General features: G+C 39.6%; 1 protein-coding gene across 18 annotated transcripts in view; it reads left to right on the top strand.

Annotated features, from left to right (window-relative positions):
- Nucleotides 1-27698, top strand: part of PARD3 (par-3 family cell polarity regulator) — a 699476-nt gene that overhangs the window by 113709 nt on the left and 558069 nt on the right. For 17 of the 18 annotated variants that reach the window (XM_054716632.1, XM_054716629.1, XM_054716625.1 and 14 more), the window contains exon 2: nt 3459-3560. In XM_054716632.1, coding sequence (XP_054572607.1) covers nt 3459-3560 — 102 coding nt within the window. Of the gene's footprint in view, nt 1-3458; nt 3561-27698 lie in introns of those variants that run through there. The other variant, XM_054716634.1, reaches the window with a different exon arrangement.

Genomic DNA, 27698 nt, shown 5'->3' with positions numbered 1-27698 from the left:
TTGGGATTATTGATGATTCCCTTTTGGTTCCTTCTTTCCAAATAGTCATTTTAATCTATTCATCTGTATTATGAAGTGGCATTTAATAAATGCTAGCCTGATAATATGCATTGTCATGGTGTTGTCATGGCTATTTGGCATAGCTGATCAGTGAATCAGGTCCCTCAACAACTAAACCTTGAATTAGACAATCCTTGATCAGATAGTTGAAGGATTATAAGCCAGATTTATAGACTGTTTCAAGGAGGAGGGAGTGGTCAATAGTATCAAATTCTGTGATAGATCAGGAAGATGAGTCTCATGTGAGGAGCATTGCTTAAGCAACATGGGGGCCGTTGGTGACCTTGATGGACAGTATTGGGAATGTGGTGGGGAGGAAGCCTGATGGGCATGAGGTTTTGGGAGAAGAATCTGTGACCAGAAATCTTTAAAAAATTTTGCTGTAAAGAGAATCAGAAAATTGGTATAGTAACTAGATGGTAAAGTAGTGTCAAGAAGGCTTTATGCTGTTAATTTAGCATGTGTAAAAATAAAATATTAGCAGCTTTTAATGGCTCACAGTTGACATCCGAGTACTATTTTCCAAATAGTGAAGTCTGAGATAGACTTCTAACCTGTCTTGGGGTTTTCCAGTCAGGCAAAGCTCTTGAAGAAGCAGGTGACTGAGTAGTTTTGATGGATGGGAATGGTTAGTTTGGAGGTTCAAGTGGGACTCCGGGTACTCAGTGTGGTGGAGAGGGTCCAGTTATGCAGGCTGTGAAAGGGAAAGTGATGGGGAAAAGTCTGGAGCAAGTTCTGAAGTGTGTGTGTGTGTGTGTGTGTGTGTGTGTGTGTATGTGTATATACATATATATATAGTTAAGCGGTAGAAAAAAATCTTTAAGTGGAAATTTATTTTAAAAGAGAAGCTCCACATTTTAAATAAGGGTTATAGGCTATGCTCTCATGGAGAGAGTGAGGAGGATTAGGAAGCTTAAAGTTTTCTTTTTTTTTTTAAACCCATTTTTGAGTTCAGTCTGCTTCTGTGGGTATAAAAGTGTTTCAGAAATGAAAGTTACTATTTGTTGATTAGGTAATCCACAGCTTGCTTGTGGGAAAAGAGGGCAGGATGGATGTGTTTTAAGACAGCGGTCGACCTTGCAGACGACCTGTTGGCGACCGCTGCTCCAGAGGTTTCCTTAAACCAGCGGCTGCCAGCCTTTCGGACCTCACGGACCACCAGTAATCCGCGGACCACCGGCTGGTGACTGGTGTTTTAAACAGACTAGGGAATGATGGTTAGGAGACACCTTTTCTTTGTAGCCCCTCAGGATATTAATTTCCCTTGCAGAGTTAATACCATTGGGTACAGAAGAGTAGGAATATAGTTCATTTGGGCCTTTGTTCTTTGATGGTTCAACGAATCCAGAAGTGACAAATTCTGGAGCACTCTCAGACTCATACAGCAGGTTTCCTAAGGGCTGTCTGGATGACATTGGAATCAGGGGATCATGTAGAGGCCCTGTGTATTCAGGGGATGCCACGGTATGTGTGTGTATGTGTGGCATGTACTGTATTGCGTGTGTGTTTTATACACTTAATCTGTGTTTTGGATGAACAGTTGATTTGAGTACTGAATCTCCTTTTAAAGAAGTCCAGATCTAGGAGCAGAGTAAGTATAGGTTATTTGCATGGTGGTTTTTATGTTTAATAACTTTGAGAATTAGGGTCTGAGCTGCTTTCTGTGCTGGTTAAAAAATGACAAGGACTGGTAATTATACAGTTTTTATGACTGTTCCATTTTAGTAACTCTTAGACATAGCTTTGTTAGAGATTCTCTTGGAGGGCTTCTTAAGGATGTGGATTCCCTGGCCTCAACCCTGGAAGGTCTGTCTGAGTTAGGAGATCTGGGGTGGGGTCCAGGAATGTGTGTATAACTGTGATTAATCTTTTGCCTTCTCCCTCCCAGCCTTTCTTTTAAGAAAGAATAGTTCTTAACATCACTTTAAATTGGAAAAATGGACTGTTAACTTGAATTGAACTTTTTATTAGTAATTCCGTGTTGTGGATAATTCAGTAGTTAAAGGCAAAAGATAACAATTTAGTACATTTTTATTTGAGTATACAAATGAGAATGATTGTGGAACTCTAAAAACAAATGACTGTGCCCTGGCTTGGGGGGGCTCAGTTGGTCGGAGCATCGTCCCATACACCAGAAACGTTGCAGGTTCCATTCCCTGTCAGGGCACATACTGAGGCTGTGGGGTTCTGTCCCTGGTTGGGGTGCGTATGGGAGGCAACCAGCTGATGCTTTTTTTTCACATTGATGTTTCTCTTTTTCCTTCCTTCCCTCCCTACCTCTTTATCTCCTCCCCTTCCTCTCCCTCTAATCAATAAACATATCCTCGGGTGAGGATTAAAAAACAAACAAAACCCCAATACAAAGAATTATGTTCTGTAAATAATTTCAAAACATGTTTTTTGTTACAGTGTATGTATGTATATATGTATACACACAATACATACCCTGTGTATAAGATTTAAAATGAAATTCTTTATTTGCAATTCCACTTTTCAGAGATAACCACCGCCAATTTTGGTGTGTATTTTTTTTGGACATTTTTAAAATCCTCACATGAGGATATTTTTATTGATTTTAGGGAGAGGGGAAGAGGGAAGGAGGGAGAGACAGGGACAGGGAGAGAAAGAAACATTGATTTGAAAGAGAAACATCTATTGGTTATGTGCCCCGAACCCATAACCTAGGTATGTGCCCTGATTGGGAATCAAACCCTCAGTCTTTAAGTGTGCAGGACGATGCTCCAACCAACGACTGCGCCAACCACACTGGTCAGGACTTTTGTTGGTCATTTTTATATGCACGTATGCTAGTGTATGCAATTTTGCCCTTCCAAAAATAGGCTCAAACCACACACATTGGTCTGAGCTTGCTTTGCTCACTTATAGTCTTCCATATTATTCCAGTGTATTCAGGCCTGTTATTAGGAAGTACTTTGGGCAATCAGGGTATGCCACCTCTTTTTATTCAGATATGCTATGACATTAGTGTTTCAGACATACACTATATGTTGCTTGTTTATTAGAATATTTTTGTGGGTTGGATTGAGAGGTGGACAATAGGAAACCCAGCATACTTTAGAGAAATCATTATTTTTGATGCAGTGCATTTTGCTGGTTTCTGCAGTTCCTATCATAAGAGGGTCTCAGCATATGAGCCAAAGGAGAGAGCATGTATGAATGACTGCATCATAAAAGAAAAGGAAAATTGATTCAACAGCAGAGATAGGGAGTGACCTGAATATTGCATCACTTGCAATGTATTTGATGGGGATGATTTTTCCTTTTCTTTCTTTCTTTCTTTTTTTTTTTATAACAGGAAGTTCTCACAGTTAAAATTGCTGCATTTCCTTTTTGTGATGCTAACTTGGTGCATTTGATATTTGTGTTCTTTTGTACAGGATCCAAGCTACTGGATACAGGTGCATCGACTGGAACATGGAGATGGAGGAATACTGGATCTTGACGACATCCTCTGTGATGTAGCAGATGATAAAGACAGAGTGAGTTCAAGTCCAGGGAAGCTGCTCTGAGTGCCTGTTATGAAGACTGGGGAGGGAGTGGGTAGGTGGGAATATTTTCCTTCCTGTTTTAGACACACATACTTTAAAGAACATTTGGGCCACTCACTCTGGAATGTTTGTTTTATAATAACTATTATGAATTTTCACTACCCTGAATCCTAAGGTATAATGCTTTCCTTGATACCTGGGATGCAGTGCTAAGTTTTGGAATTTTAAAATTGCAACTAAATGGATAGATGTTTAAAAGGTGTTTTTTCCCCCATCTCTCCCCCTCTCCCCCCATTATTTTAACAAAACGTAGCATCTTTCCTGACAACTCTCAAGTCCCCCTGATCATTATGTGTTTCAATGTGCGGTACACAGGTTTCTGAGTTCTGATCCCCACTTTGGCTCATCCCAGTAGTTGAGCTGTCTGATGCACTACCTGGCTACAAAACCAGTGTGCATCCCTAGCACCTCCCTTGTGTCCTGGGCTCTCAGAAAGCCATCTTTTCCTTCATGTTACTTGGTTGCTTTTACTGGAATGCTGCCTTTAATGAAGCCTGTGATTTGGGCATGGTGAATGTGGCCACCCACAGGCACTGCATCATTTGCTTGTACTCTCCCTTTTGACTGCACTCTAAGGGAAGGAGGGGGAAGCGAGAGAGGAACAATGACTCAACATTTTAAGAATTTGTGAGAGGATATTTGTTTCTGCATATAAAAGTCAGCAAATTTTTTAAAAAAGTATTTTTATTGATTTCAGAGAGGAAGGGAGAGGGAGAGAGATAGAAACATTGATGAGAGAGAATCATTGATTGGCTGCCTCCTGTATACCCCCCACTGGGGGCCGAGCCTGGTCATGTGCCCTCACCGGGGATTGAACTGGAATTGAACCGTGACTTCCTGGTTCATAGGTTGACGCTCAACCACAGAGCCACGCAGGCCGTGCATCAGCAAATTCTTTATTGTAATGAGGTGATGTGACTTGAATAGGCTTTGGCCACACCCTCTTTTGTGTTGACTTATAACACATTGTAGAAAGGCTCAGTGGCATACACAGCTGTGTCATCATGGCCATGTAATAGCACAAGTTAGATTAAACCAGCGAGGATATGTCCTGGGGTTGATGGTAAAATCATCTGGGCCCTGGTCCTGCTGGGAGCTCTCTCTTATTACTACTGGTCCTTTGCCTCATCCTTCATCCCCGTCTTAACTTGGCTGTGAGCTGTTATGTCTTGTTTACTCCTACATTAACATGGTTCCTGCCTCAGAAATAGTGGGTGTCTTATATGTTTTCTTGAAATATTAAGAAAAATGAAAAATTTCAGGTACCTAATATTATGCACATCGAGGGATATCTGATTCTGTTGTTTCTGTGGGCCAGGAGCACATAGTGTCAGAAATGCAGAACTTTTCTGCCCATTTGTGATTTGCTGTCATTTATCTCTTTTGGACTTTCCAGTGAGGCAGGAGTAGGTGACTTCCAAATTCTTTGCCTGCATTCCACATAAAGACTTAAATTATAGTCAATTTATTGTGTGGTTCAGCTCCAAAGCTTAAGGCAACTACAGAGATTTATGGAGGTTTTAAACAGGTGCCCTTCCCCAGACATAATATTAATAAGAGATGAACTAATGTTGTGTCGATCTTTCATTACCGTATTTTCCGGTGTATAAGACGACTGGGCTTATAGAAGATTTTCCTGGGTTAAAAAGTCGTCTTATACACCGGAAAATACGGTATTTTCCTCTTTTCCCTTCCTCTTCCTGTTAGTTCTTTCTCTCTCTCTCTTTTTATTTTCTCTTTTCTTTTCTTTCTCCTCCCCTCCCCTTTCTTTCTTTTCTCTCCCTTCCCCTCTCTTCCCTCATTCCTTTCTTGTATTTTTTTTCTTCTATAAAAATAATATAGTTCCTTATCAGGAAAAATAAAATATAAAGAAGAAAATAATCACCTGTAATCCCATTGTTACTCAGAGCTCATCACTGTTGATATTTGAGTGGCCTTTACTTTTGACCCTTCTTTATCTTTAGATATAGACACATTCATACTTTTTGTTTTGACTTTGTGCCCTTCAATAGAGGGAATGAGAGTCAGAGTATACAGTTGCCTCTGAGGTATGTCTAGCTCTGCTGTATTGCTTGGAATAATCTACTGTGGATGTTGGGTGGTTGTATGAATAAGGTTGGTGGGACTGTGACCAGTGCTTCTGAGAATAATGAGCTAAATGGACTCATTACATTCAGCAACATGCACTAATGCTTTGTAGGTTTACAAAGTACAGATTATGCTTCCTCACCCTTCTTCCCTGCACCTCCAATCAACATACACACTTAAATAGAGTCTGAGTAGGTAAAATATTAAGATGAAGATGTGCAGTGGTATGATTACAAAAATCTTCTGAAAAGTATTGAGACTTATTTTATGCCCCATAGATGACATTTTTTGGTGGATGTTCCATATATAGTTGAAGATAATGTATATCCTGCTATTGTTGGATTCAGTGTTCTATAAAGATGAATTAGGTTAAGGTGCTTGATATTCTTGTTAGATGTTTGGGGTAATTTGTTACTCAGTAACTGAAAATAATATACTCTTCTATAACACAATTAACTATTAGATCACACACAAAAACTAAGAATAAGGCAAATTGATCTTCTAAAATTGTTGCATATTAAATTTATAAGTTATTTAATAAATCATGTTTTAGATTTTGTATTTTTGTACAAATTTGATGATAAATGTTTTCTAGAATCTTTTATATTTCCTACACAAGTTAAAAAATTGTTTAACCCTTTGCACTCGCTTGCTTTTATCTCGATTCCTTTATTCTACTCGGGATTTAATTTTTTAAATACCCCAAATTTTACAAAGCACGGCAGTAGAATAAAAAACTGGAGTTTCAGAAAGAAATAAAAAAAAAAAAAACAAAAAAAAAAACTGGAGTTTCTTTTCATACAAACTTATTTATTTGGATTTTTTTATATTTAAAATTATTGATACATTCAAAGAGTAATTTTAATCTCGACATCCGAGTGCAAAAGGTTAAGCTGGGAAAATGTTTTAAATATTAATAAGTGAAATACATCCTATATAATAAAAGCCCAGCGACTGAACATCAGATCGACCAAAACAACTGGTCGAGCAGTCGCTATAATGCGCACTGACCACTAGGGGGCAGATGCTAAATGCAGGAGCTGCCTCCTGGTGGTCAGTGCACTCCCACAGTGGGTGTGCCGCTCAGCTGACCGGGATGAGCAGTGCTTCCACAGTAGGCCTATCCCTGCAGGCCACACCCTTCCACCAGTGCACGAATTCCATGCACCAGGCCTCTAGTTTTTAGATAATTGTCTATGATGCAGATTAAATTCAGTTTCCAAATAGAAAAGTGTTAGAGAGTATAATGTACTACAGACTGAAATAACTCACTTTATTTGTCCAGAAATACTTAAAAATATACATGATCAATTAAAAAATTTTTAATTAACTTTCTAGATTAAAGGGACCATTTTATGTTGTAACTGAAAAAATTATATTGAATAATCCAGAATTGTAACATCCAAATCCCACAGGTGTTGTCAGGCGCATTGTTCAAATTGAGGGGTTGTGTGTGGTCAGTTGCATGGCCTCTTCCATGGCTCTGAAATTTGATTGTGATCTAGTCAGCCTATATTGGTTTTAATTACTTTTGGCAGCTACTCTGAGTAAAGAGCTTGACACCTGTTTTGCATTTAGGTTAAAAAAAGCATTACAGATCTTCTAAACAATAAAATTCCTCCTAAAAAATGTTCTGTTTTATGAAAAACCCATGGGCACTTGTTTAAAACCCAGATACCTAGCCTAGGGAGTAGGATTTCTGTGAGACAGGCCTGCTCATCTGCACTTATAATTCCCCAGGTATCACTGAGGCTCACTAAACTTTGAAACTATAGGTTTAATGGCTCTGCCATCAATCTCTATAATGGGGAAAATTGTCTCAAAGGTGCAAAACTTATACTTGGTCACTGTGACTTTGTGAAATTATGAAACATTATTTTACATAGAGGGAAATTAGGATTAAGAGGCAATTAATTCAAATGTTAGCAAAAGAAAATTGAAGTATTTAATTAACCATAATTTTGCTCATTACTCTTTAATTATTAGAGTTCAATGCACAGCACTGGGGAAATTTTCTTTTTAGTGCCTATATAATCCCAATGACCAGGATTTACCAAAATTTGTTGAAAATTTGTGTGGGTTATGTTAGGTTCTTGTAGGTTTAATTTTCTAAAATACAGAATGTCTACATCTACTTGCCCTGTTTTGCTTGTCTCTTCTGTAATGTACAGCATAGTGATTATATTAATAATACTGTATTGTTTGCTTAGAAGTTGCTAAGAGAGTAGATCTTAAATGTTCTCACCACAAAGAAGAAATGTTAATTCTGAGATGTAATGATTTAGGTATTAGCTAATGCTGTGGTGGTGATCATTTTGCAAATATATCAGCGTGGCGACTTAACACGTGTACACCAGGGGTGGGGAACCTTTTTACTGCCAAGGGCCTTTTGGATATTTATAACATCATTCTCAGACCATATAAAATTTATCAACTTTAAAATTAGCCTGCTATATTTGGTCAAACATTTAACCCATTGTGCGCCATAAGTGTCTATAGACCAACTTTAAAGTCATTTTTCGTGAGAATTTTCAGCTGAAAATATTCCAATACACCTCAAATGTGAGTAATATATTTATTTTAATAATATTCATTGCAAATTGATTTTTTAAATTAAATTCAAAATATCGTGGCATGTGGGGGATGGTTTCCGTTTTGGATGCGTGACAGTTAATGGTTAATCAACTCAGCCCTCATGCCTTGGCAGGGCCACACTAAATGACTTCGCAGGCCTGTGTGGCCTGTAGTCAGATGTTTCCCACCCCTGGTGTTCATCTTAAACTTACACAATATCATATGTCAACTATATTTTAATAAAGTTTGGGTAGGGGACAGAGGGTAGGCCTTGTATACAGTTTTAAAATATTACCTGGTAAGCAATGACAGTTCTCTAGAAAAACAGCACATCTCAAAACAAGTGGTCCAGGATGAACAGTACCAAAAGCTGTTTTATAATAAACTGCATCTTTGAAAACGTTTAGCTTAAATTTTTCTTTGTCTCATATCTTGAATGAAACATGTAAAACCCAACATGTATATAATAAAGCATTGTCATCATGCAAAGAAAAAAGAAAAAAAGGTGTAGGTTAGGTAACGGTTGGTTTCTTTTTCATGAATATTGTCTGAATAATTGTGGAGAAGTAATTTTAAATGATACATTTATTCCTTCGCACATTTACTCATACAGGCCATCTTGGTTGGGTTTATTTGCATATTTGCTCCTGATTGGCTGGTGGGCATGGCTTGTGGGTGTAGCGGAGGTATGGTCAATTTGCATATTACTCTTTTATTAGATAGGATAATTAGAGTACACAGACAGAATTATTCTGTCAAATTGATATTAGCATTTCCAAAAGCGTACTCTATTTTTGTACTTCACTGGAGATTGGGTAACAGTAGTGCAATATATAACAACACTTTGTTGCCTTTAAACTTCCTGTGCTTGTATTATTTATCAGTAGATATTCTAGTATACACTAATGCTTGATTATGTAGTTTCTTTAGTTTTGTAGTTCCTTTAATGATTGCTGTATGTGTTTTTTAAAATAATAATGGCATTGCTCTTGCTAACAAGTAGTAAACTCTTAAGATTATTAGCTAAATTAAAAAGTATTTCCTTGAATATACTACCTTTCAATCCATGGGTTATGCTTATGTATGTCCTAAAGTTTTGAGTTTTGTGGGCTCTAGTTTAATAGTACCTGAGTATTAATTGTGTCGTGAATATTCATAGTATTCAATGCTCACTAGAAGCCTAGTTCTCCCTTTTCTCACGTATCTTATTTTCATGTTCTCTCCTCACACTCAGCCTCAGTTTAGTTAGATCTGAAATGAAGTGAAGGAAAGGTACTCTTGTTGCCTTTTGAGGGGACACACAAACACCCTCTTCTCTTTTCTGGGACAGAGAGGTGTTTCAGACTCCTATTTCATTTTCTTGTGAATATTTTGTCCTATATTTATCTGAGTAAAAGGTGTATATTTAAGCATTTGATCACTCAATTTCTCATTCACTGGAAGCAGAGAATGTTCAAGGAGTCTAAAGGATGGTCCTGCTAAGAGCAATCCTGTTTTTGGAGTAAGAGTTATGTTTTGATCCTATCCTGTAACCTCTGTCTGTTTTGGCAAAGAATGAGTTGAAACCTTTGAACCTGATGTGTTTACCACACCCTGCTGACAGAAGGTGTGTTGCTACACCCTGTGTGTGACTCCGGAGTAACTCTCTCTGCCCTATTCAATCGGTAAAGGCTGCTTTCATTTAGCGCAGTGGAGGCCGTCCCTGGTCTCCTAGTAAGCCTGGATCAGTGCTGCCATATGCAAGTCCTGAGTCCATGGAGCGTTACTTAACGTGGGGTGGGCTCTGTCCTTATTTCCCACTGATTTTCATTTTGTTACTTTCTTGAAGACTTAGCCTAATGCAGGTCAAATATCAGGATTTGGGGACTTTTTATTTGGGGATCATTTTATTCTGTAGTTAGTTTTAGAATCAACTTCCTGTGGATTTTGCCTTCCTCATAGGGTGAGCGGGCAGACAGAGTGAAGAGGAAACAACAGAGAGGTATCAGTTTTTTTCTGGTTCCTCTCTAAAGGACTTATTTAGTGAAGGCTCTGAGATTTGCAAAGTCATTGAACCTCAAAAGGGCCATTTCAGAAATCAGACAGAAGCAGGTTGGTATAAAAATTGCTCCTCTTTAAATTTCCTTTGGAGTTGAAGAAAGTAATAGCTTCTTTGTATTTATATCATAATATTCTTTTGGAAAAGTTTCTTGATTAATTTGAACAGTTTTTATAGCTTCAAAACCATATTGATATTCTCTGTGCTGTCAGTCAATTTGTGGATGTTTATTTTTTATTTTTGTGTGTATTTATTACATGGGTTTAACCTTTTGCACTCGGATGTCGAGTGTGACTCGACATGGTTAGCATTAGAATAAAGGAATCAAGAAAAAAGCAAGCGAGTGCAAAGGGTTAAATTATTGTGTGTCACAAAACCAGCAGTTGTAATGTTACCAGAAGATTCTGATTAATATGAAATCTTCCAAAACACTATTTTAATCAGGACCCTCATGGTACTCAAACATGTTACTGAAAGAACTAGTTGACCTTTATGCGTAAACCAAATATTAGAATAAAAGCTAATTTGTGTTTTTATAATTACACTAGAGGCCCGGTGCACAAAATTCATGCACAGGTGTGTGTGTGTGTGTGTGTGTGTGTGTGTGTGTGTGTGTGCGTGCGCGTGTGTGTGCGTGCGCGTGTGTGTGCGTGCGTGCGTGTGTGTGCGTGTGTGTGTGTGTGTGTGTGTGTGTCCCTCAGCCCAGCCTGCACCCTCTCCAATTTGGGACATCCCTCTCTCAATCCAGGACTGCTGGCTCCCAACCGCTCACCTGCCTGCCTGCCTGATTGCCCCTAAACACTCCTCTGCCAGCCTGATTGATGCCTAACAGCTCCCCTGCCTGCCCATTCACCTCTAACTTCCCTCCCTTGCCAGCCTGGTCGCCCCCAACTGCCTTCCCCTGCTGGCTTGTTCACCCCTAACTGCCCTCCCTTGCCAGCCTGGTCGCCCCTAACTGCACTCCCCTGCAGGCCTGGTCGCTCCCAACTGCCCTCCACCCCCCCTCCCCCGCTGGCCAGGTTGCCCCCAACTGCCCCCTCCCCCGCCCCCCACCGGCCTGGTCGCCCCATGCAGCCTGCTGTTCAGTTGTTTGGTTGTCTCTCACTAATTCCCTGCCTGCCTTGTCGCCCATGCAGCCTGGGGCCATCCATCTGGTTATTTCGGTTGTGATGGCTCCTGGCTCTTTATATATTAGTATTGATTAAATAGAGGCCCGGTGCATGAATTCATTAACCAGTGGGATCACTCAGCTTGGCCTGTGGGATCAGGCTGAAACCTGCTCTTCGACATCCCTTGAGGTGTCCTGGATTGCGAGAGGGTGCAGTCCAGGCCGAGGGATCCCACCAGTGCACGATTGGGGCCGGAGAGGGACGTGGGAGGTTGGCCAGCCAGGAAGGGACTTCGGGAGGGCTCCAGGGCATGTCCGGCCTGCCTCGCTTAGTGTCCCGATCAGCTGAACCCCAGCAGCAAGCTAACCTACTGGAGTGTTTACCTCTTGGTGGTCAGTGCATGTCACAGTGACTGGTAAACCAGTTGATTCTCTGCCCCCTGGTGGTCAATGCACATCATAGCAAGCAGTTGAGCAGCCTTAGCATATCATTAGCATATTACGCTTTGATTGGTTGAACGGCCAACTAGACAACCGGACACTTAGCATATTAGGCTTTTATTATATAGGATTATTATTTTCCATGTAAACAACTGTATACCTACTTTTGCCCACCCCAGTATTTTTGTCCTCACATGTGTGCTAAATCCTGAGTACTTTTAGTTTCATCTTCTTTTCCTTTTTTTTTTTTTTATCAAGGAGAACATGACGTATCAGAAACAAGTCAAGTCTGAGAAATTCCTAATCTCTGATATATTTTCTACAGCAGAAATCACATCCATAATAGATATTTGTGGCTAAGAATTTTCAAAAATCCTGAATTATTTCAGTGTGGCAGGTTTTATGTTCAGATCAGTGTAATTTGAGTTAAGGACTCAGTAAAAACCTGTTTTTAAGAAATTAAACCTTGCATATAGAATATACAAAAAGTAATACCAGCAATGAATGAGGAAATTAAGGGTGCTGATTCAGTTGGCAAAATCTTTTCTTCTGTCCCTTTGAAGAAGCATGGAGTTTGTAAAACGGCTTTAACTTGAGGAGGGGGGCCCTATGTGTTGGCATTGAAATGAATGCCATGTTTTGCCATTAATGATTTCATAACATTGTTTATAGAAGTCGGGTTCTCTGCTCAAATCCAATTTGTTTGACTAAATTCTTCCGATCATTTTGAATTCCCTGCTCTAAACTACTTCTAATTGATAGTTCCAGTGGTGGTAATGAACATGCTTCTAAGTTATTAAGTTCTGAGCTGTCAGGTAAGATGATACTCTTTCTCACCCTAAAGATGAGATGTGGTCTTTTGGAGGATGCACAAAGACATGGTGCAGGAGAAGAGCTCAGACCTCCTACACACCTGCGTCATTTTGTAATGATGAAAAGGATACTTTTTTTTTTTTTTTCTCAAGCAAGACATATGTCCTCTTTGGAGCATTGTTTCTCTGCTACAAGCTAGTGTGTGACTTTTAAGCAGTGATATAATTTCAGTTTTTGCATCACTTTGAGGAAAGGTTTCCATAGAAAGTATGTTTCAAAATCATTGTTTTGTATATTCTTTGGGGGTTAGGAGGATGATAGTTAGAATAAGACCTCTATGAGTTGTCAAGTGGGTTGATATATCTAAATGAAAAAAATAAAGCATAAAACTGAAATGTTGAATATTGGACAGTTTGCTGGGCTAATGCAAGGCCTTCAATTTAAAGCATGTATGGTTAAAAAAATCTGCCTCAACAAAAACAACATAGTTTTTGAAGTAAATAGTTGAAATTCATGTATCAGGATGTGTTCATGTTTCAGTGAGTGGATTTCAGTCATTTACATTAACACCAACACTGTGATTACTTATCTATATATCTGTATGTAGATGCCGGTTTCCCAATCTTGGTTATATAGAAAATCATGTGCATGTAGAAGTCAGCAGAATGATACATTTCCACAGGGTAACTTAATGGTGGGAAACAATGAAACTGACTCAGAGTTACACCATTTTTAAAATTCAACAGAGAGAAACCTTAAGAGCTTTAAGTTAGATACACAATTTACAGCTTACCTGTTAAAAAGCCTTTCTTTATAAGCAGAACACACTGAACTCAAAATAGCTGCTGCAAATGCAGGTGCCCAGGTAGTGTCTCCACACAGTGCTTGTGCATCCTCCATCAGAGATGACTTGGAGACTAAATCTTAGAAATTTAGGAACCTGCTGAATTTGGTCCATTTAATACTTAACATACACAGCTCCACAGCTGTGTTTAAAAAGGACTCATTCATAGCGACTACAGTACGTTTATCTTGGCCGTACCCCAAAGGGCAGCAGGAATCTCAGCCCATCTAGGAAGTGTTAAATGAAAGGATGTGTGAGATAGCCAGGCCTCTTTAAAGCCATTGCTTGTAGGGACATCTATTTCCAGGTTTGCATAGTGTTCTTTAGATTGCACATTATTACAAGGTGCTCTTGGTCTTATCAGCGACTCCTCACAATATCACTGACATGAAAAGAGGAACATTCACAACAGGTCTTGAATTTGTTTTAAGATGAAATACATCAGTATTAAGAATCTTACCTAATATAAGAGAAACATGCAAATTAACCATCACTCCGCGATGCCCACAGTCAATCAGAGTGAGTATGCAAATTAACCCAACAAAGATGGAGGTTAATTTGCATATGGTGGAGCAGCCGGGAGGGGTGGGATGCCCGCTATGAGGGGAAGGCGGGCAGTGGAGGGAGCTACAGGAGCGGTGCTCTGGACAGAAGCAAGGACTTGCCGGCTCCCAGGTGGGCCGGGAGCAGGGACTTGCTGGCTCCCGGGCAGCTGGGAGTGAAGCCAGGGGCAGGAAGGCCTATTCTTGCATGAATATTGTGCAACGGGCCTCTAGTTAAACAATAAAACATTCATGAAAGTTCTTAGCATTCCTTTTAAGAATTTCTTTTGAAGCTGACTTAACATTGTTGCATTTATTACAGTCACTTTGCAGCTCAATTTGGCTGTATAGGTTTTTAATCTTGTGTTTTAAGATGATATAGCATTACATTAAGTTTCAATCTGTTTATAAAAGTCAAATGTAGTTCTCAGATCCATGTGCATGCCACATGTCAACATTAGGATGAAGAAAGTATTTTTATTTATAAACAAACTAGAGGCCTGATGCATGAAATTCGTGCAAGAGTAGGTCTTCCTTCCCCTGGCTGCTGGCACTGGCTTCCCTCTGGCACCTGGGACCCAGGCTTCCCTCACAGCCCCGGCTTCCAGTTTGATTAGCATATTACGCTTTTATTATTATTATAGATTTTTCATGAGTATTTGAGATGTGATTTGCATGTTGGGTTTCTGTCTGGGATTGGTTTCTTCACAAGCACAGAGAAGGATAATGAAACATCAGGGTCTCATTGCACCCTACTCTTTGACCCTGTTCTTTGAGGTTTTCTTTTAGGCCCCTGAAGCTGTGCTTAAATGCTCCCACTCTGACTGCTAGTTTCAAACACTGTGAAGCTAGGATTCCAAATAGGTTTATCGTTTTTTGACTAAATATTTTCAAAAGCTGACATGCCTTAGGATTTCTCTCAAATATTTGTTAGCAACTACTAATATTGATTAGAAAACAAAAAGTGAAACTATGTTGTGCCTACTAGCATTCAAACCAGTCTGGTACACTAAGTGCTGCAAGAAAAGGAATTTTCAGAGTTTTTTATTTTTCTTTCATGTACAGATGTGCTTCTGTGGGCTTAAAGAGAAGTCTTTAAAGCGTTCATTTTTACTTCCCTGGTACTATTTGTCTTACAATACAAAATAACTTAAATTTTATGGAATTGTATTGGTAGGATTATTGGCTTTGTGAGAGCTTTGCCCAACAGTTTTCGAAGTCACCCTCTTTATTTAATTCATCCATGCTCCCATTGGTACATGTATGTTGAATGCTTATAATGCACTCTTCCAGAATCTGGGCACAGAGTAGGTGAAGACGGCCTTGTTCCCAGGAGACTGTCCCTCAGCTTGTTGCTCACCAGCAGTGGGCAATGTGAGGGTTATTCACAGGAAGGGATGTGTAATGGGTGGTTGTTCAGAATGTGATTCCCATTAGGTATGGACATACCGAAGTTCTGTATATAAAAAGATGTCTTGCTTTATTGAAAGCAACTTACCCTCCCCTCCTTCCTCATAAAGTGAATGATAGCAATCAAGGTGAAATAATAAATAAATAAAGCTCTTTGCTTAAATAAAAGCAAATGCTTTCACATTTCTAAAAAATAAATACCTCTGTGGGAGGCAATATCAAAGATAAGAGGTACATGAGAATTTGGAGAGGAAGACAGTAATTATATAAGAGAACATGCTGTTACTGAATTAGCGATGTCACCAGGGAAAGTGCCTCTCTAAGAAACAATCGTGTGCTTCTGTGAAGACTGTTCTGTGACTGACATAAAACACTAGCAGGACTTCCCTCTCGGGCTGTGAGTGGATGATGATCATACTTTGTAACTTATTGCCAACCTACTATTATGCTCTCTGAGGTATGAAGTGATATTAATGACCATTTTTTTCAATAAGAAATAACACTTTATAGCGTTGCTATGATATAAACATATTAAAATAGGTTGCAATGGGGAAGAACACCCTGGGGAGAGAGAGATGAAACTTAGGAGTTGGGAAGTTATTTGGACAGCAGAGAAAGCTTTAGGGCAAAATTTCAATAAAAAAGTACATTATTTTCTAAACTATTCAGGAGGGAAGAGAGTCTTCTTTTCATGTATCCCCTGGAGTTAAATATGATTACAAATAAAATGTTCAGCCAATTGTAGTCACTTATCTGCACTAATCAAAAAACAAGAAGTCATTGATAATGTTTGTTCAGAAAAAAAAATTTATTTTCCCACTGTAAGCATTTAGAGCTTATAACCACATTCTTAGTATTTCTAACTTGCTTCTTTCATAAAAACCCATACTTTTTGCACTGTCGCTATGTTTTTGGGGATAATTAGTGACATCTGTACTAGTGTTACATTAAAATAAGTAGGTTCTATAAGGGTGCACCTGTGCAGTGTGTGTATTGCTACTGCCGAGTCATTGCCCTCACACATGCATGTGGCAAATGGGCCTGTGGTATCTGGCGTACTCTGGTCAGGGCCCCACACTTTTTCAGCAAATCAGTTTCTTAAAATTCATAAACTATGGTCCTGGCTGGTGTGTTTCAGTGGTTGGAGTGTTGTCCTGTACACCAAAAGGTTGCTGGTTTGATTCCCAGTAGGGGCACATACCTAGGTTTCCAGTTGTGTCCCTGGTTGGAGTATGTACAAGAGGCAACCAGTCAATGTTTCTCTCTCACATCGATGCCCACCTCTCCTCCCCTCCTATAAAAATCAATGAAAATGTCCTCGGGTGAGGATTGGGGAAAATTCATAGACTATAAGATTTAATTCCAATTTCCTTGTCACTGAGAATTCTAGTGCAGCTGAGCTGCACATGCTGAATGGATTTAATGTGGCCACATGCTCAGACTGCATGGTCGTTGTCCTACCCGCTAAATGACATCCTCCAGAAACTGGAGCCAGACTGTTATCCTTATTCTGTAGATTTATCTTGAAATAAGTTGCCAAGAAGAATCCCAGGATTCCATGTGCACTAGTGATGTGTGAAGCACTTGGTGTGCCTAGAACCTTGAAGATGACTCCTCTCTTCAGCTGCTCTTGGCCATGTCCGCACGGTGGCACCAGAGAGTACAACTGCTGCCTTGTGAGCAGTCAGGGCTGGGCCATTGGCACTTAGGCACTGCTTGTATGAAGCAGTTTTAAAATATTAAGCTTGATAAACTCCCACTGAGCTGGGTAAAGACTTTGTGTCCTGCCCCAGCTGGTTTTATTCAGTGGATAGAGCATTGGCTTGTGGACTGAAAGATCCAGGGTTCGATTCTGGTCAAGAGCATGTACCTCGGTTGCAGGCTTGATTCCCTGGCACTGGTCAGGGCTCATGTGGGAGGCAAACAATCCATGTTTCTCTCTCTCTGTCTCTCCCTCCCCCTCCCTTCCACTCTCTCTAGAAATCAATGGGGGGAACAATCCTTGGGTGAGGATTAACAACAGCAACAAAAAACTTCGTGTCCCTTGGGTCCTACCATATTTTATGGGTTTTCAGCTGGAAGGCAGTGTAGCTCCTCTGGGCTACACTCTTAGGCACTAGGCTGTGTAGCTGGCAGGCTTGACTCTGGAAGCCCCAAAAGACACAGAGACATGGTTTTGAATATTGTTTGTTTGTTTCAGAGTTCAATATTCAGTCACTTTACAATGTTTTGCTGCCTAAAAAAATTATGCAGGTAGTGAATGGAATAAAAATCTGAAATACAAACACACGGACATGTACATCCCTGCATGGAGTCTTTTACTTCTGTATGTTCTGTAGTCCTTTTTTAGATTTACATGAGAAATGATGTTATTTTAAAACATGGAGCCCTGAATTAAGCTCTTTCCAGTGGTACTACATTTATAAATGTCAACACACAAAAAGAATAAGAGAAAGCTTTTGTGCCCATTTGACTTATTTATTTAGACTGTATGGGACTGTAAAGTCATAGAATGTCTTATTCACTCACTGTACAGATGTTCTTTAAGCTCTTTCTCCCAAGCCCAGTTTTATTGAGATGTAATTAACATACGACATTGTGTAAGTCTAAGGTGAACAACATGATAATTTTATACATGTATGTATTGTGTAATGTTTACCACAAAAAGGTTAATTCACACTTTTCTCACCAAACAGAATTACCTTTTTATGTATATGTGGTGAGAACATTTAAGATCTACTCAGCAAACTTTAAGTATACAATATACAGAGTGGGCAAAAATAGATTTACAGTTGCCAGTATGGGAAACAGTTTATTCTTGTATTATTATGTATTATTTATTATTGTATTATTTATTTGTATTATAACTGTAAACCTACTTTTGCCCACCCCTATAATATTGTTAACTATAGTCACCGTGTACATTACATCCCCAGAAGTTATTCATCTTGTAACTGAAGGTTTGTATTCTTTCATGCATTGTCCCCACTTCTGAGCCTCTGCAACCATCTGTCAACTCTTTTTCTATTCCCATTTCGTAGATTTTACATCTCAGTGAAAACCTATTTGTCTTTGCCTAAATTACTTCATTTAGCATAATGCCCTCAAGGTTCATGGTTTTTTAAATTTCAGGATTTCCTTTTCACAGCTGAATAATATCCCTGTATGTGTGTTGTGTGTATGTGTGTATGTGTATGTGTGATATTTACTGTATCCATTGGCAGGCACCTAGGTTGTTTCCATATCTTCAGAGATATACCCAGAAGTGGAATTGCTGGATTACATGGTAGTTCTAATTTTAATTTCTTAAAGAATTTCCATACTGTTTTCCATAGTGTTTGAACCAATTTATATTTCCACAAACAGTGCAAGAGGCTTTCCGTTTTTCCACATCTTCACCAGCATTTGTCTCTCCTCTTTTTAATGAACAGGGATGAGGTGATGTCTCATTGTAGTTTGGGTGTTCATTTCCCCAATGATTTAGTGATGTTGATCACCTTTCCATGTACCTGTTGGTCATTTGTATGTCTTCTTTGGGAAAATGTCTGTTTTTGTCCTTTGCCCATTTTTGATCAGATTATTATTTTATTTGTTATTATTGACTTGTATGAGTTCATTATATGTTTTGGATATTAACCTCTTATCAGATACCGGGTTTGCAGATATCTTCTCTTATTCTGTACATTGCCTTTTATTTTGTTGATTATTTCATTTGCTCTGTGGAAGCTTTTTAATTTGATGTAGTTCGATTTATTTACTTTTATTTTGCTGCTTGTGCTGTAAAAAAAAAAATCATTTCCAGGACCCATGTCAAGGATATTTTTCCCTATGTTTTCTTCTACTAGTTTTATGATTTGAGGTCCTATATTTAAGTATTTATTCTATTTTGAGTTAATTTTTGTGAGTGATGTAAGGTAGCAGTCCAATTTCATTCTTTTGCATGTGAATATTCGTTTTCCACAATACCATTTATCAAAGAGACTGTCTCCTCCATTGTGAATTCCTGGCTCCCTTGTCAAATATTAGCTTGTGTATATGAGGGTTTATTTTTGAATTCTTGATTCTGTTCCATTAGTTTTTGTGTCTGTTTTTATGCAGGTACAATACTGTCTTGATTGTTATAGGTTTGTAGTATAGTTTGATATCAAGAAGGGTGATGCCTCTGTGAGAAAAGCTCACCCGTCCGAATTCAAATAATGGACTCAGAGACAGAAGTATGGCAAAAATGAGACTTTTAATATTCTCGAGAGTGGGTGTCCATCCCATTAAATAGGCATACCTGGGGCAGAGAACATAGCCTATTTATTTAGTCCCGCCTTCGGTTGCTCATTGGCTGAGCACTATGGGGTTGCCTAGACCTTGCTGTCTCCCATTGGGCCATTTAAAAAAGTTGGGCTGAGGCCTTTGTAGCTGCCTCCACCTCCCTTGTCTAGCTGAGGCAGATGCCTCAGGGGTTTCCATCATGATGCTGGCCCACAAGCACAGTTCTTTGTTCCTCTTCCCTCCTCCCTACATTCTGTTTGCCCTGGGGAAATTCAGCAAATTCCATCAAAAGCTGACCATGCTGGAGATGGATCACAGAGAATCATTTCCTATAACTTCAGCTTTATTCTTCTTTCTCAAGATTGCATTGGCGATCCAGGATCTTTGTGGGGCCACATCAATTTTAGGATTGTTTATTCTATTTCTGTGGAAGATGCCATTGGAATTTTGATAGGAATTGCATTGAATCTATAGATAGCTTTGAGTGGTATGGACATTTTAATTGTATTCATTCTTCCAATTTATTAGTGTCTTCTTCAATTTTTAAAAAATCATTGTCTTAAAGTTTTCAGTGTACAGATCTTTCACCTCCTTGTTTAAATTTATTCCTAACTTTTATTGTTTTTGATGCTATTGTAAATTGGATTATTTCTTTTTCAGATAGCTTGTTAATATATAGAAATAAAGCTAATTTTTTGTGTTGATTTTGTATCCTGCAACTTTACTGAATTTGCTTATTTGTACTGTTTATTTTTTGTCTGAAGTCTTTTAAGTTTTCTATATATAGTATATATAGTATCATGTTGAAACATAGGGTTCAGGGTGCAGATTTTTCCATGGGTCCTTGTCCTCATGAACTTTGAAGAGTAGACTCACGGATTTGTTACTAAAAGTGTGGAAGTTTATTGGAAGCAAATACAAACTCGAACATAGGGAGAGGTTCCCAAGGGGGTAATCAACTAAGCCCCTTTTTCTAAGGTTTTAAAGGCTGGAAGTTCTTTGTCTATCTATGCTCCCTTCGAATTGGACCCCTTCCCCATTTTATGACCCTGTGCTTTCCTAATTGGTCACTCTTTTGCAGGACATCAGTTTCAAAGTCTAAAACCAACATGGTGCTCCCCTCCTTCTCTCTCCACCTTGTAACATTCCTCTATCCTCTGTGAAAATATGTTTCCCTTTCCCATATCCTGTGACTTTTCCCTATCCTCTCTGAGAGACTTTTCCCTATCTTCTGTGAGAGTATGATAAGCATTTTGGCTGCTTGGAGCTATTTCTGCCCTTCACATATGCATTGCTCTCCCATGGACCCTCTATATTCCCTAAACCTGCCTGTTCTGTCTCTAAAATTCCTTTCATTGTCATCTGTACACAGAGATAATTTTACTTTTTCCTTCCTAATTTGGATGTCTTTTATTTCTTTTTCTTGCCTAATTGCCCTGAAGTCTTTCTGTATATGAGATGTGTGTGTGTGTGTGTGTGTGTGTGTGTGTGTGTGTGTGTGTATCTGTCAGTGTGAGTGTGGGGGGTGGGAGACAGCACACCAGGTAAACCCCAGTCAGTACGGAGGACACATAAACCCTGGCATAATGGAGCTCACACGTGACCATCGCATAACTGAGTGTTGCTTATATGTAGCTGAAGCTGTATAGTTAGGACACGTAAATGCACACTCAACTTCATCCTGGCTCGTCAGCAAAGCTGTCCCCAAGTTGGCTATTTTTAAACCAAAGTATTGGAAAGTAGTTGCCAGGTGAAAGACAAGGGAAGGGAAGCCTGGAAGCGGGAGATGGCCAAGGGAAGATGGGGGGTCGGTTCTGTCCTGCTGGGGCTGGGAAGGGCAGCAGAGTTGGAGACTCCAGTTGAGGTAGTGATTATGGCGAGACAGTCCATCCACTCAGCACCTGCTTTGCTCAGCACCATTCTAGGCCCAGTGAAAAAGCCAAGTTTCTGTGCTTGTGATCTTTACATTATGAAGGTGGACAATGAGCGTTATTGGAATAGACAACAGCACATCAGGAGGTGGAAGTGTGGATGACTTGAGTAAACAGGGTAGGGCCAGAGTGGCCAGAGGTGTGGAATGCTGTTTTAGATAGGCTGATTCTGTCTGTTTTCTCTGGTGGTAACACATTTCAGCCCCTTTTAGGCATATTAAGGTTTCCGGATCAATTATAAGATCACAGGAGGCCATTGAGGGGTTTACAAGGGAGTGACCAGATGTGTGTTTTAAAAAGCAACTCCATTGCAGGTCATTAAGCCAATGAAGAGGCTCCTTGGGTCTAGAGAGAGAAGAGAGAGGGAAGAGGGTGGATTTGAGAGTGATGCCATTCAGGAGGGGAATTGACAGGTCTTGGTGAATGACTCCTCCAGGGCATAGGAGAGAAGGGTGTCAGCCTTTTTGGCCTCAAGGTTTCTGGCTGGTGCAACAGAGAAGGGGGATGAGATTGGACCTCAGGAATGATCACGAGGGGAGATATGGACACTGTGAGTGGATGTGCTGTGACACACTGAGTGGATGTGCTGTGTGGCCCTCAAATTTCTATATTGAGCAGGTCATTAGATTTGGGGCCCAGAGGAGAAATCTGGGCTGGAGAAATTACCTTGGGTGTGACTGAGGAACAGAAGCGATTGTCTAGGGAGAGTGTAGGGGGTGTGAAGGTGAGAGGGCCTCTAGCATTCAAGGCCAGCCCCTGAGGGTGGGCACCTGCTGCGGTTTTCTTGAGGATGGAGGTCCTGTGGAGAGCTGGGTCCTCTGCTGGGAGTGGACACGGGGAGAACAAGCCGAGGCAGCAGGTCTGCAGAGGGAAAGGCAGGTGAGGAATTTGAAATTGCAGAGTGGGATATGGCTGAGTAGGGTTGTGGCTGAAGAGGGAAGAGGATCCAGTCCAGGATGGTTTTGGGGAAGGAGTGGAAAGCAAAAGAATAATTTTGGGAGGTGTGGTGATAGCTGAACTTGTTTACAGGGTAGCTGGGAGGATGGGTGGAGAGACAGGTGGATGATACAGAGGCAGTGAGAGACAATGGACAGTGCCAGGGTTGGAGGAAGCAGGAAAGGCTGGGACCATTTGGTGGGTGCTGGGGCCTAGGCACAGGGGTCTCTCAGGAAACGATTGGTATTTGTATGGAACTTATGCAGTGCCATTTAATCTTTTTTCACAGCTGTGTGGGAAAGGGCTTCTATATGCTTGCCAGCCAAGGACACTTGCTCCGGGAGGTGTCTGCCCAGCCAGTAGGTGGGACCTCAGTGCTTCCCTGTTTCTTTTGAGCACACGACCAGCACATCTTGCCCTCCTTTCGCCTCCTCTCAACACACCATAAACAAACACTTAATGTTACACAGGACAGGATTGAGGTTCAGCCAGTGAGCATCTGCTGAGCCATTCCCAGCAGGCACCTGCCTACCAGCCGTGTTTCAGTGTCCTGTTTCATAGATGAGGGGGCAGACTCAGAGGTGAGGAATTGCATCCAAGCTTGCCCAGCACTTTTCATGGCCATGCACCCATGGGCATACAAGGCCCAGGGCCCTTGGAACCAGGGGTGTGGGAGGAAGGGGGAGGGCAGTAATGTGTTCTGAATGGCCCTGCTGTCCTCTGTTTCCTGTGTATGCCCACTATCTTCGGGACACGATCTAAGGAGAATCTAGAGGCCCTGAGACTCTTACGTAGTACATGTTATCATTACTCAACCTGCCACTGTGAAGTGAAAGATTGGACTAGAATGTAGAACTCAAGTACTCTTACATTTCTCCTGTTCAGAAGTTAGCCCAGGGAGGACTATGCCTTCTGCTGAAGAGGCAAAGACTGGCCCAAACCTTACTCCCACACAGCCTCTCTGAGCTCTGGTAGGCCTGAGTGCAGCATGGCTGATTTCACTGCATTGCAGATTTGGCTTCTGTCGTTTCCTCATTGGCTTCAGATATTTTTAACACAAGTAAGAATTCAATTTTGGAGTTTGTGTAATTAATACAGTGTGCTCATGGTGAGGAAGTCATACATCACAGGAGAAGGTGAGGAAGAAGATAGAAGTGCCCTACCATTTCCATCTCCATTTCATTCGCCACAATTAATCACAAATAACATTTTTCATGGCGCATTGCTGTAGAAATTTCAAGTGTACAGAAAGACTTCTGCAGGTAAAATAAATTTAATATGTAATTTGGGTCTCTTTCTTGATGAGCACATTCTGTTGTTCCTTTTAATGATCACAGAGTATTCCATATTTATTCACATATCACGGTTTCTGTCTTCATCCTCTTTTTTCTCTGTAAAAAACAACACTGTATTGAACTTGTTTGAATATATTTTGCAGAATATATAACTGGCAATGGAATTGCTGGATCAAGGGGAGTGTACATTTAAAATTTGGATGGGTGTTCTCAAATTATCCTCACTACAAAAGCCTTTTAGTGGAGGATTTCTGAGGGCACCTAGAATTGTGAAACCTCCTGGGCCAGGATGGGGCAGGGATGCTTCGGAGCTCCCTCACCGTCTTTAGCAGCATGTGCGCTAGTTGCAGCAGCTCCCCTTGTTCTTGCTTAACTCGGACAAGAGGAAGTCAAAGAATGCTAGTCCAAGAGGTTGGGATTGACTTCTGCCCTTAACATAGAACCTTGGAATGTTTTGGGGAGGTAAGTGGAGGGACGTCTGTTGTCTGTCTTTTGTCGTTTGTCTTCTCCCCATATGGATGTGCTCATACAAAGTCTAGTGTTTGTCAAGTTTGAGATATGTGCTCGGCGAGGTATATATGTGGATTCTCATAACAACTTGCTCTGTCACTGCTGTTTCTCCTGCTTCACAGTTGAGGAAACAGAGGCTCATGCTGAATGGAGAAGCCTAGATCTGATCTCACTCTGCACCCTCCCCCACACTGATGGGCTGCTTCAGTCCTGTTTGTTTAAAACAGCCATTTTCAACCCGTGTGCTGCAAGAATTTTTAATACATGCAATACCTGACTATTTAGACAGGGGCACTGACCTCTTTTCCCTCTTAGATGGTCAAATAAAAAAATGACAACAGCTAACACAATAGCTGTCTTGAGTGAGTGAATCAAAATTACACCTATTCTTTGGTGTGCTTCAGCATTTTAGTAATTAGTTTGTGTGTGCCAATGAGATGAAAATGGTTGAACATAAGCATGTTCCTATGAGTATTAAAAGAAGTGGTAGTCATAATATATACTTTATTTTCCTGTGCATACTTCTTCAAGAAGAGGTTTTGTATCATCATTATTTAAACATTTCATGCCTAATTATATCTTGTTTCATAACTAGAATGAATTTGAAACCAGAGAAAATTTTAAATATGCTAAAAGGCATGAGGAGTTTAGGCCTAGTAAGAAATAGTATTTGAAATAACTTAATATAGTCATATTTAATATTTCATATTTCTCTTCTAAGAATTATGAAATAATTTATTTTATTTCCCCTGGAGGGAGAATTCTGAATCATAAATATAAACATGTTTGTGGATGGTTATAAATCAGTTTATAACTGATTTCCAAATCCAAGAAAACCCACTGAAAGCGTAAGCTTTTCTTTCAACTCTTTTGTAAAACTAGGTTGAGGGGGCTGTTATAAGACTAAATAGTTGAGCTATTCTGTGGTATTTTATTTCAAAATACTCAGAAAGTCAATACTTTTGTTTTTTTTTAGGGTGTTATTCACAGAATATCCAGCAGAGGTCACTGCCAGGTTGTGATTGAGCATAATTGCAGACACTCAGGGCAAGACTGTGGCTGTGGTGCTTTCCAGAGGAAATAGGTCAGAGTGTGATGTGAAAATAGTTATATTTTATTTAGAATGTTGTCATTAAAATTATTATAGGTGTCATAACAGCATTTGTAAGGTATCTCAGATGACATAACTGTTTCCTACTATGTAGATGTACTGAACATTTTACAGTTAGCCACTTATCAATATGGGGAATAATCCTAAAACATGGCTTGATTCCCTACTTTGATCCCTGCCCCAAAATTGATTTGAGTTTTAGAAATGAAATTTTACTACTTATGAATTTAGGGAGCAAATCTAATTTTTGGTAAAATTTTATTTTTTTGTACACTCCAGTGACCAGGCATTGCATAACTCAGTACATGATCATTACAATAAATCCTGAACCCATCCAGCACCACACCTAGTTATTAGAATATTATTTATTATATTCCCTATGTTGTATTTTCATCCCCATGATGATTATTCTGTAACAACCAATGTGTATTTCTTAAACCCTTCACTGCCCCCCTACCCCCTTCCCGCAACCCCTTTCCCACCCGGCAACCAACAATAAGCTCTCTGTATCTATGAGTCTGTTCTGCTTGTTCATTTTGTTTGTAGATTCAATTGTTGATAGATATGTATTTATTGACCTTTTATTATTCATATTTTTATCTTAATTATTGGTATACTTTAATATGTAGTAAAAAATAAAGCATGACAAGTCCTTAATGGTAGCTTCATGACTTCCTGTTGAGTTTTAATTGTTCTTAAATTTCAATCACATATTCCTTAATCAGTTCTGAATCCTGGTAAATGACTGCTTTTTAAATGAAGAATCATATAGCCTAGTTATGTTTACTCTCCATCTTTCCTCCTCCCCACAATGTCCAAATTATTTTTTGTATTCTTTTTCTATCAGATTAACACAGCCATTATATTTTGTGGACTTTGAATTGCCACAGTTTTCTTCAGTATAAGAATGGTGGGGTGCAATAAATGTATGTGTGTGTATTGTGTGTGTTATATATTGCACACATATAGATACAGATACATTTTGCTAAAGTTTTTCAGTAAGTAAAAGTTTTAGATAATGTATACTAGTAGACATGTCTACATTTATGAGATTTGAGTATTTCATGCCTGCGAACTTGAATATTTGATGCCCATAAAATACTGTTGCATTTTTTAGGAGAGAATCATTTTATATTTTCTTAAGGTAACTTTTTCTGTTTCTTCTCCTTACATTAATTGTTTCAGGCCTCATCTCTCTTGCTTATTTCACATGCTTTTTTCCTCCTCAATTGCTCTGTGCTTCTTTAGAAATACTGTGTTGGCAGAGTCCACGAGAGGGCAGCACAACTCTGCAGCAAAGGTCAGCTTGGCTTTCCAGTTGGCAGGTGCGAGGTGCACTTGTGAGAACAAAGCACATTATTACTAAAGGGCAGAAACCTCAGTGACAAAGCATTGTAGTGAATGCAAGTACACAATTGGGAAATTCTCTGTCCCCACTGACTGGTCTCCACCACAAGGCCTATACACACAATCGCTTGTAATTAAACTAACACTTGTGGATGGGATTGAGCTAAATGTTCATAGATGCCTCATTGTGGAACTTGCAAAATCTGTGGCAGGCCTCTGATAGTGAGTTCTTTTTTATTGCTTGAATACTTAGGAGTCATAAAAATGAGTTATTGGGAGTAAAGCTTGCTCTCTCCTCATCTTTGTTTTTGAAAAGAATGGAAAATATTTGCAAATAAAGACATATGGATTACTTTGTCCATCTTGCAAGAAACTTGCTCATAATACCTGATTGAGTCCTTGCTAACAGATTAATTTTATTTATTGATTCCTGGAAAAAAGCAGGCACAAAACTGGACTGTTTAACTATTAAATCTTTGGAAAAGTTTGTTTTTATTTTATATTATTAAGTTTGTTTTTATATCATTTGTGTAACTTGTGTCTTACACTTATCTTGATTTTTTAAAATTCTATTTTTCAGTACAGTTGACATTTAAGATGATTTTGTATTAGTTTCAGGTGCACATCATAGTAGTCAGATAACAAAGTTCTCCTCAGACTTTACCTTGAGTTTAAGTTCCTTTCTTTCAGGTTTCATGCCTTATTTTCAACTTTCTTATTGCATCACATAGAGTTTTGAATGTGATAAGGCCAGGCAAACATTTGTCTAAGAGGTTTTTATAATTTAAGCAATTGCAAAATTCCTCCACCCTCAGTTC

The sequence above is a fragment of the Eptesicus fuscus genome, chromosome 5 (assembly GCF_027574615.1).
Source record: "Eptesicus fuscus isolate TK198812 chromosome 5, DD_ASM_mEF_20220401, whole genome shotgun sequence".
NCBI classification, from domain to species: Eukaryota; Metazoa; Chordata; class Mammalia; order Chiroptera; family Vespertilionidae; genus Eptesicus; species Eptesicus fuscus.
This window is presented reverse-complemented; position numbering and strand designations above follow the sequence as displayed.